This window comes from Nematostella vectensis, chromosome 14, assembly GCF_932526225.1.
Source record: "Nematostella vectensis chromosome 14, jaNemVect1.1, whole genome shotgun sequence".
Classification (NCBI taxonomy): Eukaryota; Metazoa; Cnidaria; class Anthozoa; order Actiniaria; family Edwardsiidae; genus Nematostella; species Nematostella vectensis.
The window spans coordinates 4939526-4953278 of record NC_064047.1 but is presented as its reverse complement, the minus strand read 5'-3'; the positions used below and the strand labels follow the sequence as shown (position 1 = coordinate 4953278).

Below are 13753 nucleotides of genomic sequence, written 5' to 3'. Positions count from 1 at the left end.
CTGACAAGGGGCTCTTTAATAACAAACGTGTGGCTGACAAGGGGCTCTTTAATAACAAACGTGTGGCTGACAAGGGGCTCTTTAATAACAAAGGTGTGGCTGACAAGGGGCTCTTTAATAACAAACGTGTGGCTGACAAGGGGCTCTTTAATAACAAAACGTGTGGCTGACAAGGGGCTCTTTAATAACAAAACGTGTGGCTGACAAGGGGCTCTTTAATAACAAAACGTGTCGCTGACAAGGGGCTATTTAATAACAAACGTGTGGCTGACAAGGGGCTCTTTAATAACAAATGTGTGGCTGACAATGGGCACTTTAATAACAAAACGTGTGGCTGACAAGGGGCTCTTTAATAACAAACGTGTGGCTGACAAGGGGCTCTTTAATAACAAAACGTGTAGCTGACAAGTGGCTCTTTAATAACAAAACGTGTGGCTGACAAAGGGCTCTTTAATAACAAAACGTGTGGCTGACAAGTGGCTCTTTAATAACAAACGTGTGGCTGACAAGGGTCTCTTTAATAACAAACGTGTGGCTGACAAGGGTCTCTTTAATAACAAACGTGTGGCTGACAATGGGCTTTTTAAAAACAAACGTGTGGCTGACAAGGGGCTCTTTAAATACATAGGTGTGGCTGGATTGTAAGTACACGTAGTTGTGGTTGAATTGTAAGTACAAGTGTAACATGCACGCCCCGATCGTCCCACGAAATGACAAGCGGAAAGGATGGTCTGCTCTTGCATCAAGATTAAATAATCAACAACAAGCAAATGCAGTTGGTTGAGGTAAGAATACCTTTATTCATCAACAACAGTAGATTGTAAAATATGTGAACTGTATTCTAGAGTAAACTATCCAACCGCACTTGGTTATAAATACCGGCACTTATTTGAAGCATGAGCAGAATAATCAATGACAAAATGTTTATATTAATATGACTATTAAATGATGTGACATATGGAGTTATTCTTGTTTTCGCCCGTAATCTCTCAGTCCTGTTACTGCTAGTGCTACGTAAATTCAAAAGAGCAACAAAAAACTACTGTGGTTCGGCCATGCACCCAGACGCGTTTGGTGTGCCATGTCTGTGCATGGCTGCTTATCTAGTTCTAATCTCTTCAATCCAAGGCATTGGGATCAGGATTCCTGTGTCTCGTCCCAAGTCCCTCGCTTCCTCTCGGATCAATAACGTGCACGGAAAGAGCCACAGTAACGCCTTCCATTTGTCCACGTTGGTACTTGTGAGAGGATTTTAGTTGGGTGTTGGCTTTAGTTGTTTGGTTTGCTAGTTCATTTGGTGCCTAGTTGATGTAACTGCTTTGCTATTTAGCGGGCTAGTTCAAGTATCCGCCAAACCACCACTGGGTAGTGCTGCCATCATCTTCACTTCCGCGAAATTTCGGATTCCGCTCTCTGTCGCTACAGTACAAGCCAAAGATATTTTCACTAGTCACGTAATTAGGGTGTTTGAATCTGCAGTGAGCATAGCTATATTCGGTGTCAATGTGAAGTGGAATGTTCTGGGCGTCTTGTCAAACGTAAACGGACGAGTTGGTGGCGCTGTAACCACGCACATTCACGTATTCAACGTCACGGCAGCCTTCCACATCAGCTAACACGTCTAGTCTCGACAACAACCCTCTAATGTAGTCTCTGTAATCAACGCCGTAGACTGGTAGCCCTGTGGTAGCACGCCAGTGAGTGGACTGTTTAACGAGGTGCTGCATCTTAGCGAGTTCAATTCTGTAGTCGTCCCAGTTCGGTTCGTCGCTGTGTCTCGGGGCGTCAAATTGCCAGGATTTCTTACAAAACTCTGCAAGATGTCTGTTCTTGAAGGCAAAGGAGAGAACTAGGGTCCAAGCAGCGTTAGGCTCAGAGGTCAAGTCGCACATGACTTTGCCTCGCGCCCCATTACTAAAGGTGATGGTGTAGATGCCCGAGTCCGTGGCGCCCGCCTTCATGTGGTCCAGACACGACTTGTACTGCAAAAAGGAAAAGGAATTCCTTAAAAAGGGTTATCGTACCGCCCATTTAATTGCTCGAAGAAAGGTTATCGTTCTGTGGGGTATGATGCGACTTGACTTTATCTTGAGCGTGTGTATGTTGTAAAGAGTGTGCGTGTTTTTATCTCTCTTATTTTGGGTAGCCTTTGTTAAATTTCCTGATATAGATGTCATGCCCTTATTTGTAAAGTTTCTACGCGTGTGTGATTTTTACATGTTCTGGAATAAATTTGGTTCTGTCCCGACATCGTGGTTTCGTTTTTGTTCCTTCCTTCCCCAAAAGTTCAAGCCATTCGATCAAACCGGTGCTCTAAACCCGGCCGTTACACTTCTGCCCCTCGGAATTCCGTGCCAACGGGGCCACCATCATCCCGTATTCCTGGTACGACTACGCTCAGTTGACCACAAAACAGTAAACATTTTGGCGAAACTACTTCGCAGCACCTCCTTGGTGTTCAAAACAGCTCCTGCTGAGCCATCGTCTTGATGACAGCAATGTTGGTGCTGTGTGCACAGGGGGGGGGGGGGAGGGGGTATTGTGGCTTCGCCCTGTATGGTGTTATCCTGTCTTCGGACACGAATCACGTAAATAAATAAAATTAATAAAATCATTCCATTACCCTAATTGCGAAGAATACTGATTAAGTCGAGGAGAAAATTGTCGCTACTTAGGAGGGTTTAACTACGCGGGTGTCCCCGTCGTGCGTGTCAGCACCTTTACAACCGCTCGACAAATCAGACGGTCTAAGGGACCCAAATGCACACGAGGGCAAGTCCACAGGAACCCCTTTGTGACCAGGGAAGCTAAGTTGCATCTTACCTCTAGTTCTGCAGTAAAGTAGTGAGACATCTTACCTCTAGTTCTGCAGTGAAGTAGTGAGACATCTTACCTCTAGTTCTGTAGTAAAGTAGTCAGACATCTTACCTCTAGTTCTGCAGTAAAGTAGTCAGACATCTTCCCTCTAGTTCTGTAGTAAAGTAGTCAGACATCTTACCTCTAGTTATGCAGTAAAGTAGTCAGACATCTTACCTCTAGTCCTGCAGTAAAGCAGTGAGACATCTTCCCTCTAGTTCTGTAGTAAAGTAGTCAGACATCTTACCTCTAGTCCTGCAGTAAAGTAGTCAGACATCTTACCTCTAACTCTGCAGTAAAGTAGTGAGACATCTTCCCTCTAGTTCTGTAGTAAAGTAGTCAGATATCTTACCTCTAGTTCAGCAGTAAAGTAGTCAGAAATCTTACCTCTAGTCCTGCAGTAAAGTAGTCAGACAACTTACCTCTAGTTCAGTAGTAAAGTAGTCAGACATCTTACCTCTAACTCTGCAGTAAAGTAGTGAGACATCTTACCTCTAGTTCAGCAGTAAAGTAGTCAGAAATCTTACCTCTAGTTCTGCAGTAAAGTAGTGAGACATCCTACCTCTAGTTCTGCAGTAAAGTAGTCAGACATCTTACCTCTAGTTCTGCAGTAAAGTAGTGAGACATCTTACCTCTAGTTCAGCAGTAAAGTAGTCAGACAACTTACCTCTAGTCCTGCAGTAAAGTAGTGAGACATCTTACCTCTAGTTCTGTAGAAAAGTAGTCAGACATCTTACCTCTAGTCCTGCAGTAAAGTAGTCAGACATCTTACCTCTAGTTCTGCAGTAAAGTAGTCAGACATCTTACCTCTAGTTCTGCAGTAAAGTAGTGAGACATCTTACCTCTAGTCCTGCAGTAAAGTAGTCAGACAACTTATCTCTAACTCTGCAGTAAAGCAGTGAGACATCTTCCCTCTAGTTCTGTAGTAAAGTAGTCAGACATCTTACCTCTAGTCCTGCAGTAAAGTAGTGAGACATCTTACCTCTAGTTCTGCGCAGTAAAGTAGTGAGACATCTTACCTCTAGTCCTGTAGTAAAGTAGTCAGACATCTTACCTCTAGTTCTGCAGTCAAGTAGTCAGACATCTTACCTCTAACTCTGCAGTAAAGTAGCGAGACACTTCCCTCTTGTTCTGTAGTAAAGTAGTGAGACATCCTACCTCTAGTCCTGCAGTAAAGTAGTAAGACATCTTACCTCTAGTCCTGCAGTAAAGTAGTGAGACATCTTACCTCTAGTTCTGCAGTAAAGTAGTCAGACATCTTACATCTAACTCTGCAGTAAAGTAGTGAGACATCTTCCCTCTAGTTCTGTAGTAAAGTAGTAAGACATCTTACCTCTAGTTCTGCAGTAAAGCAGTCAGACATCTTACCTCTAGTCCTGCAGTAAAGTAGTCAGACATCTTACCTCTAACTCTGCAGTAAAGTAGTGAGACACTTCCCTCTAGTCCTGCAGTAAAGTAGTGAGACATACCTCTAACTCTGCAGTAAAGTAGTGAGACATCTTACCTCTAGTTCTGCAGTAAAGTAGTGAGACATCTTACCTCTAGTTCTGCAGTAAAGTAGTGAGACATCTTACCTCTAGTTCTGCAGTAAAGTAGTCAGACATCTTACATCTAACTCTGCAGTAAAGTATTGAGACATCTTCCCTCTAGTTCTGTAGTAAAGTAGTCAGACATCTTACCTCTAGTCCTGCAGTAAAGTAGTCAGACATCTTACCACTAGTTCTGCAGTAAAGTAGTCAGACATCTTACCTCTAACTCTGCAGTAAAGTAGTGAGACATCTTACCTCTAGTTCTGTAGTAAAGTAGTCAGACATCTTACCTCTAGTCCTGCAGTAAAGTAGTCAGACATCTTACCTCTAGTCCTGCAGTAAAGTAGTCAGACATCTTACCTCTAACTCTGCAGGAAAGTAGTGATCACCCTCGGGGTCGCTTTGCAAGGATGCGTTTTGGGTTGCCATGGTTTCGTTGTTCAGCTCACACGTGACTGCATTCCTTACGTTGTACGAGGCGCAATCCATGTTCTCGAGGCAGTGCTGGGCGCACCATACTGGGGTCGCACGGACCGTTTTTCCAAATTCGTCTCAGCGCAATATGCTGGGGATTTAATGTTATTATGAATTATGTATGGTGTAATGTATTTTGTAGTTAGCTGACCCTACCGGTAATTCAGTTGTAAAAGAACTGCAAACGGTTGAAATAAACGAGCATTATTATTATTATTATTATTATTATAATCACAAACCCTGATAGAACTTTGCCTGAAAACATCGGGAGAATTAGGTGGGGTACGGTGCGATCAACAATCCGGGGTACGGCGCGATCGACAATCAGGGGTACGGTGCAACTTAGAATCCGTGGTACAGTTTAACCAAGAATCCGGGGTACGGTTCTACCAAGAATCCGGGGTACGGTACAACCAAGAATCCGGGGTATGGTGCAACTGAGAATCCGGGGTACTGTGTAACCGAGAATCCGGGGTACGGTGCAACTAGGAATCCGGGGTACGGTGCAACCGAGAATCCGGGGTATGGTGCAACCGAGAATCCGGGGTATGGTGCAACTGAGAATCCGGGGTACGGTACAACCAAGAATCCGGGGTATGGTGCAACTGAGAATCCAGGGTATGGTGCAACCAAGAATCCGGGGTATGGTGCAACTGAGAATCCGGGGTATGGTGCAACTGAGAATCCGGGGTATGGTGCAACTGAGAATCCGGGGTATGGTGCAACTGAGAATCCGGGGTACGGTGCAACTGAGAATCCCGGGTATGGTGCGACTGAGAATCCGGCGTATGGTGCAACTGAGTATCCGGGGTATGGTGCAACTGAGAATCCGGGGTATGGTGCAACTGAGAATCCGGGGTACGGTGCAACCAAGAATCCGGGGTACGGTGCAACTGAGAATCCGGGGTATGGTGCAGCCAAGAATCCGGGGTACGGTACAACCAAGAATGCGGGGTACGGTGCAACTGAGAATCCGGGGTATGGTGCAACCGAGAATCCGGGGTATGGTGCAACCAAGAATCCGGGGTATGGTGCAACTGAGAATCCGGGGTATGGTGCAACTTAGAATCCGGGGTATGGTACCACCAAGAATCCGGGGTATGGTGCAACCAAGAATCCGGGGTATGGTACAACCAAGAATCCGGGGTACGGTGCAACTGAGAATCCGGGGTACGGTACAACCAAGAATCCGGGGTATGGTGCAACTGAGAATCCGGGGTATGGTGCAACCGAGAATCTGGGGTATGGTGCAACTGAGAATCCGGGGTATGGTGCAACTGAGAATCCGGGGTACGGTGCAACCAAGAATCCAGGGTATGGTGCAACTGAGAATCCGGGGTACGGTGCAACCAAGAATCCGGGATATGGTGCAGCTGAGAATCCGGGGTATGGTGCAACCGAGAATCCGGGGTATGGTGCAACCAAGAATCCGGGGTATGGTGCAATCGAGAATCTTGGGTACGGTACAGCCAAGAATCCGGGGTATGGTGCAACTGAGAATCCGGGGTATGGTGCAACTGAGAATCCGGGGTACGGTGCAACTGAGAATCCGGGGTACGGTACAACCAAGAATCCGGGGTACGGTGCAACCGAGAATCCGGGGTATGGTGCAACTCAGAATCCGGGGTATGGTGCAACTGAGAATCCGGGGTATGGTGCAACTCAGAATCCGGGGTATGGTGCAACTGAGAATCCGGGGTATGGTGCAACTGAGAATTCGGGGTGTGGTACAACCAAGAATCCGGGGTATGGTGCAACTGAGAATCCGGGGTATGGTGCAACTGAGAATCCGGGGTACGGTACAACCAAGAATCCGGGGTATGGTGCAATCGAGAATCTTGGGTACGGTACAGCCAAGAATCCGGGGTATGATGCGACCGAGAATCCGGGGTACGGTGCAACCGAGAATCCGGGGTACTGTGCAACCACCGAGAATCCGCTTTTCTCAGAGTTCACTATTATAAGCAAAAGAATGTGCTAGGCTTGGTTTTCATGTGTTTCAAGGCTCATTGCAAGACTCATTACTGGCATGGATCACTTACCCGATAGCTTGTTGAATATCCCTCCTCTTTTTCCGTCAGCGCGGTACTGAAAGGACAGAGTTCCTTCCGACACTGACGCAAAGGCCGCCAGCAGAATGGCAGCCAAAACTCGGACCATGTCTATTCCAGTCTACAATTTAACAATTTTTTATGACATTTAAATCTTCAGACACCACTTCGTTTATCAAATTTCTAATGATTCGGCTGTTGCTAGAATTTAAGGGCGCCTGATAACTTTTACGTACGTGTCCTGTCATATCGTCATATATTTTTATTTAAGTTAAATCATAGTTAATAGGATAGTCCCTCTATTAACTATGGTTAAATTGAATATTGTAGATTGACAATTAAAAATGGGCGTCGCTTATCACGGCAATAACTTTATTTCTCCAGTTAATCCATTTTTTACCAGAATTAGGGTACATAGGCTCTAGCACCGTCTGACTTAAATGGGTCGTATAACATTAATGTTTATCATAGATATACTTTTAGTCATCTTATTTCAGTCTTTGACAAATTTTCCTAACTATCGCCTTGCTTTAAATCGTTGACATTTTTTTCAGACTATCCGTCTTGTTTTAATCACCGCGTTGATCCTAGATACTTTTAAAATTACTTAGATACTAAATGGATACTAATCAGATACTAAACAGAAACTTATATCAAGGGGGATAATTGTTTAAAAAAATAAAAATTGCCTATTTTCTGCATAGAATTAGAGTGTACGACTGGAAATTCGTCAAAATATTTTTTACAGAGATTTTTGCACTATTTAGCGGATTAAGGCTAATTTTTTTTTGACAATTACCCCCCCTTGCTATTAGATTCTGTTTCGGTTCTGTTTAGGTTCTAAGACATTTTAGGTTCTAGGATCACCGTGGTCCAATTTGAGTCCAGTTTATATTAAACTCTCCGTAAATGTTGCGATGTAGCGCAGTTACTGTATTGAATGTAGCTAGCGTGACTTCGAAGCGCGTGATCCAAACGTGACTTCCACTTGTGTGGTCCTCACGGTCGACAACGTTCATTATGTCGGCGCCAAATAGTAAACGTTTGCTGTTTGAAATCTTGGCACATAACTTAGCGCTAAATCGGTATAGAAACGTTTTAGAAATGTATAATATATAGATTTAGGCACTGCCTAAAGGCGGAGCCAGAATTTTTTCCCACTCTAAAATAGATGTCCCCATCAACTCCCCCTCCCATAAAAAAACACCAGAATTCCCTTTGATTATGCTTCAGGTATCCCAAATACATGGCTGATAACTTTTACTTTATCCTATTATTATAAAATTATCTTCTCCCAATCCCCCTAGAGAATACCCAAAACAATGACACGTGTAACAGTTTTTATTCAAAAATAGGATACTATTTGCATAAAAAGAGGGATTTGAAGTCTTGTATAGAGTTGTACTTGACAGACAACTGATACAGAAAATATGTTTCTAATTTGCAATATAATCAGATCTTGCTAAATTGGGCGATATTTATTTATGTTAGTCTTGTTTTATTTATTTAGTATACTTCAGAGAATCTAACAAAGATTTTTTTTCAGAAAAAGAGACCCTCAAGTTTATGTGACCCTTAAATAAACAAGAGAAAAGTTGATATTATGTATAGATCTCAAACTCTACTGAAAAAAATCATGACTGAGTTGACGCAGTCAATACCACAGCATGGTGTTCAGCATTGCTCTGTTGCATAGCAACCCCCAAATACACAAAACTAGGATGTGTGCAGGCATCTGCTCATGCTTCTAAAAATGTGATGATATCATGGATTTTTAAGACTTTTTCTAGTTTATAACTATTTTTCTTCCTCATTCCTTATCAGCCAACATATGAAAGGATATTAATAAGTTCATAGCCTTTTCAACTTTTGTCCTGTGTTCTTATTCAGAACTTTGAACTGTGCCTACAGTGGTTAATTTAATTATCCTAGTGTTTACAACTTTATCTAGAATTTGCACCATAAATCAACAACTGAAAACAGCAGAAAACGGTTGTCGAAACCCTTCTTCGTAGAGATCTAAGCTTAGGAAACTTTTTACGTTTAGCCATGATTAATATTCCAACATAAAAGATTGATAAGTTCACAGCCTTTGCAACTTTTGTTTTGTGTTGTTATTGTTAAAGTGTTTACAAGGTGATCTCTTTTTACCATAGAGAAAGATAAAGCTCAGTTAAGCTTTATCCTATCAAATAAATCAAGAACTGTAAACAACAGAGACTGTCGAAATTGTAAAAAACCTTTTTTTTGTAGAGATCTAACTCTTAACATTCTTAAACTTCAAGGGCATAAAACGACCCCCCTTCCCGAAACACGTTAAAATGGCATATTTAGTCGTTTGAATATGTTCTGATGCCGAAAATATCCATTTTAAAAGTTGCTGGGGAAAAAACACATATATGTACGGTTTACAAGCTAACGGTACATGTTACACGAGCCGTTTTTTCGTGCAACATCGCCATAAATTCGACATGTTACACGGGTCGTTTTTCTGTGATTTTCTGGCGTGCGCTGTCAACAATGGTTACAAGCACTCGCGTACACACTAAAAAAAATTCTCCATTTCAAACTAGCACGCACGGTTTTGAACTTTTCAAACAATTTTCATTCGTTGTTTGTGATAGAAAAACTTTTTCCGTGGTATGTTATCTTATACACCACGATATGTCATTTCATGTTCAAAGATTAATTTTTTTGGAGCTTGTTTCTTTGTTGTGTTTGCTTGTTTATCATCGTTTAACCACAGACACGGCTTTGAATTTATATTTCAAGGTTTTGATATGGTCAAATTTCTTTTTTTTCTACTGAAGAAATTATCGACATCTTTCTTATCTTCCAAATCCACCGCCATCTTGTTGTTGTCAGCAGCGCGAAATGTACTTTTGGGAAGGCGTTGCGCGAAAAATTGACAGTAGCAGGTAATACCACAGCATTGCTCTGTTGCATAGCAACCCCCAAATACACAAAACTAGGATGTGTGCAGGCATCTGCTCATGTTTCTAAAAATGTGATGATATCATGGATTTTTAAGACTTTTTCTAGTTTATAACTATTTTTCTTCCTCATTCCTTATCAGCCAACATATGAAAGGATATTAATAAGTTCATAGCCTTTTCAACTTTTGTCCTGTGTTCTTATTCAGAACTTTGAACTGTGCCTACAGTGGTTAATTTAATTATCCTAGTGTTTACAACTTTATCTAGAATTTGCACCATAAATCAACAACTGAAAAGAGAAGAAAACGGTTGTCGAAACCCTACTTCGTAGAGATCTAAGCTTAGGAAACTTTTTACGTTTAGCCATGATTAAAATTCTAACATAAAAGATTGATAAGTTCACAGCCTTTGCAACTTTTGTTTTGTGTTGTTATTGTTAAAAAGTTTACAAGGTGATCTATTGAGCTTCTCATATCAAAAGAGATTTATTCTTATTGCACAAATACCTCTTTTTACCATAGGGAAAGATAAAGCTCAGTTAAATTAAGGTAATTCCCTTGAATTGCACTGCGCACCCCTTCTGCGCATAGTGGCGCGCGCTGTTTGTTCGAATTTTCCGGTATTAAGTGCGCGCGCGCGCCACAGTTGTACAAGAAAACAGCAAAATTCGCGCGTTTTTTACTTAAAATCGCTTTGACAGAAAAACGAAGTCGGTTACCCCCATTTTTTATTTGCTCAAATAGTTAAATATATACGGAAAAATGATTTACTGAAAGAAGAAAAAAAGTTGGGTTGTAGAAGTTTTGTTATTTCTCTTAAAAGCCGTAAAAATACTTCAAAATGGAGCTTTTTAACGTATGAATAGTGGCGAAAACAATGTCTTTTAGTACGATCTCTTAAAATTTGATTTGTTTTGAACATTAGCTACTACGGGTTATTGTTTAGGAGATCGGATTTTTGCAGCTCGACAAACAGAACTTAATTTTCTAAAGACTATAGGCACTCTTTTTGAAAACTAAGAGTAGGGATTTTTCCTTGCGCGATCAGTAAAAACGCGTCAGCTCTACGCCCCTCTGTTGTGAAAGCGAAGTCGATACCCCCATTTTTTATTACATTTTTTGAAAGCCCTTAACTTCAATATTGTTTATGCCAAGTTTAAAAAAATTCTGGGTTGTAGAACTATTTCAAAGGAATTACTATAAGCTTTATCCTATAAAATAAATCAAGAACTGTGAACAACAGAGAATGTTGAAGTTGTAAAAACCTTTTTTGTAGAGATCTAACTCCTAACAACAACGTCCCCCTTCCCGAAACACGTTAAAATGGCATATTTCGTCGTTTGAATATGTTCCGATGCCGAAAATATCCATTTTAAAAGTTGCTGGGAAAAAAACGTATATATGTACGGGTTGCAAGCTGACGGTACATGTTACACGAGCCGTTTTTTCGTGCAACATCGCCATAAATTCGACATGTTACACGGGTCGTTTTTCTGTGATTTTCTGGCGCGCGCTGTCAACAACGGTTACAAGCACTCGCGCACACACTAAAAAAAAATACTCCATTTCAAACTAGCACGCGCCGTTTTGAAATTTTCAAACAATTTTTATTCGTTGTTTGTGATGGAAAAACTTTTTCCGTGGTATGTAGTCTTATACATCACGATATGTCATTTCATCTGTTCATGATCAAAAATTCATTTTTTTGAAGCTTGTTTCTCCGCTATGTTTGCTTGTTTATCACCGTTTAACCACAGACACGGCTTTGAATTCATATATTTACGGTTTCGATATCGTCAAATTTATTTATTTTTTCTACTGAAAAATTTATCGACATTTTTTTTATCTTCCAAATCCACCGCCATCTTGTTGTTGGCAGCAGCACAAAATGTACTCTGGGAAGGCGTTGCGCGAAAAATTGATCGCAGACCTGTTACACGCGTCGTTTTCGTTGATATTTGTCATTTGGCATTGCAAGATTTTGAAGTCGAATAAAAAACACAACTTACGACGCGTAACATCAGCTTAATAATCAACAGCAATAACAAGGTTATTACCATAAGCACAATTCAATTCTGCATTTTAGAACGCATCAGGACTAAAACAAATTTTTTTATGCTTTCTGACCCTCGGCATGTTCTTAGCATGTTCTTAGAATTTGGTGAAATCTCAAGCTGGATGTTCTCATAAAAAATGTTCTTATAAAAAAGAAAGAGTGTATTTCGACTTTTTTTCCCGATCGGTCTGAAACTATATAGGCAGTAAAGCAAACAGGTTTCAAATAGGTTTGCGCGCTAATCGAAATCGATTACCTGAGAAGCCTGCCTGCTAGCAATGGTGGTGGCCTTGAAGGCTTGGAAGTTAGAAGCAAGGTGAGAATTGATAACTTATGTAGGTCAGCAAAATCAATACATTCATTTGATGCCAAAACTATATAACAAAACATGAGACAGACCAGCAACTATACTTACAAATATGAAGACGAACGTGAAATTCTACATCCTCGACGGTTGATAACTCATCCCTTCACGACAGATACCACCTAACAAAATGACTCCCCTCACAAGGGATTTAGTTAATTATTCATCCCTTTCCTTCATCCTTGAACACTCTAAGTTTTATCGATAAAATATTTATGGTAGGACACCATGCTATTTTATTATTCTTATGTCCCGCACGTATGAAACGTTTTCGTTATTCAGAAATTCCCCCATATTTCTATCTACTCTACCATTGTTTTGTTGTAAACAAGTATAATCCTAAAGAAAGTCTAAAAATAGGCCCTTAAACAACACCCTAGCTGGAAATCGAACCCAGTCCACGCGGCGGGTACACGGTCACGTATGCTCTCTTAATGTCTCCCAGAATTCAATGGCTAGTTTTTGCAATGTAAAAATTTTATCTACTTGTAGATATTTAGTTGAGTTGAGAGAGGGAACTTACCAGATTCTATCAAAGATGGCGGTCAATATGATAAAGATTTCCATGCTTGTATTCAAGAGTCATTTTAGATGCTACTTAATAAAAAATAAAAAAAGAGAATACAGCTTTCTCACTAAATCTATCAGTCCCCAGATTATAACATACTAGCGTAACTACCTACATAAAAGAGTCACAGTCAGCCACACCCTTTGTTATTAAAGAGCCACTTGTCAGCCATACCTTTGTTATTAAAGAGCCCCTTGTCAGCCACACGTTTGTTATTAAAGAGCCCCTTGTCAGTCACACGTTTGTTATTAAAGAGCCCCTTGTCAGCCACACCTTTGTTATTAAAGAGCCCCTTGTCAACCACACGTTTGTTATTAGAGAACCCCTTGTCAGCCACACGTTTGTTATTAAATAGCCCCTTGTCAGCCACACGTTTGTTATTAAAGAGCCCCTTGTCAACCACACGTTTGTTATTAAAGAACCCCTTGTCAGCCACACGTTTGTTATTACAGAGACCCTTGTCAGCCACACCTTTGTTATTAAAGAGCCCCTTGTTAGCCACATGTTTATTATTAAAGAGCCCCTTGTCAGCCACACGTTTGTTATTAAAGAGCCCCTTGTCAGCCACACGTTTTGTTATTGAAGAGCCCTTTGTCAGCCACTCTTTTGTTATTTAAGAGCCCTTTGTCAGCCACACGTTTGTTATTAAAGAGCCTTTTGTCAGCCATACGTTTGTTATTAAAGAACCCTTTGTCAGCCACTCGTTTGTTATTAAAGAGCCCCTTGTCAGCCACCCGTTTGTTATTAAAGAGCCCCTTGTAAGCCACACGTTTGTTATTAAAGATCCCCTTGTCAGCCACATGTTTGTTATTAAAGAGCCCCTTGTCAGCCACTCGTTTGTTATTAAAGAACCCCTTGTCAGCCACGCCTTTATTTTTTAAGAGCCACTTGTCAGCCACACGTTTGTTATTAAAGAGCCC

At 41.2% G+C, this 13753-nt stretch overlaps 2 protein-coding genes across 4 annotated transcripts; one reads left to right on the top strand and one right to left on the bottom strand.

The window, feature by feature from the left end:
* Positions 1 to 780: 780 nt before the first annotated feature.
* Positions 781 to 12426, bottom strand: LOC116614944. Of its 3 annotated transcripts, XM_032376565.2 has the most exons (5): positions 12317 to 12395; positions 12158 to 12198; positions 6902 to 7031; positions 4746 to 4950; positions 781 to 1982 (listed from the first exon to the last, which is right to left on the bottom strand). In XM_032376565.2, the coding sequence occupies exons 4-5, from the start codon at positions 4872 to 4874 to the stop codon at positions 1533 to 1535; spliced, it is 579 nt and encodes a 192-aa protein (XP_032232456.1). In that variant the 5' UTR covers positions 4875 to 4950; positions 6902 to 7031; positions 12158 to 12198; positions 12317 to 12395; the 3' UTR covers positions 781 to 1532. The 3 variants fall into 3 exon arrangements, with proteins under 3 accessions (XP_032232456.1, XP_032232455.1, XP_048577537.1); XM_032376564.2 differs by lacking the exon at positions 12158 to 12198 and having other exon boundaries at positions 12317 to 12426; XM_048721580.1 differs by lacking the exons at positions 12158 to 12198; positions 12317 to 12395 and having other exon boundaries at positions 6902 to 9205.
* Positions 4977 to 6840, top strand: LOC125559893 (ice nucleation protein InaU-like). Its single transcript, XM_048722080.1, has 3 exons — positions 4977 to 4990; positions 5220 to 5868; positions 5926 to 6840. Exons 1-3 carry the CDS (start codon positions 4977 to 4979, stop codon positions 6838 to 6840), a joined length of 1578 nt encoding a protein of 525 aa, XP_048578037.1.
* Positions 12427 to 13753: the final 1327 nt, after the last annotated feature.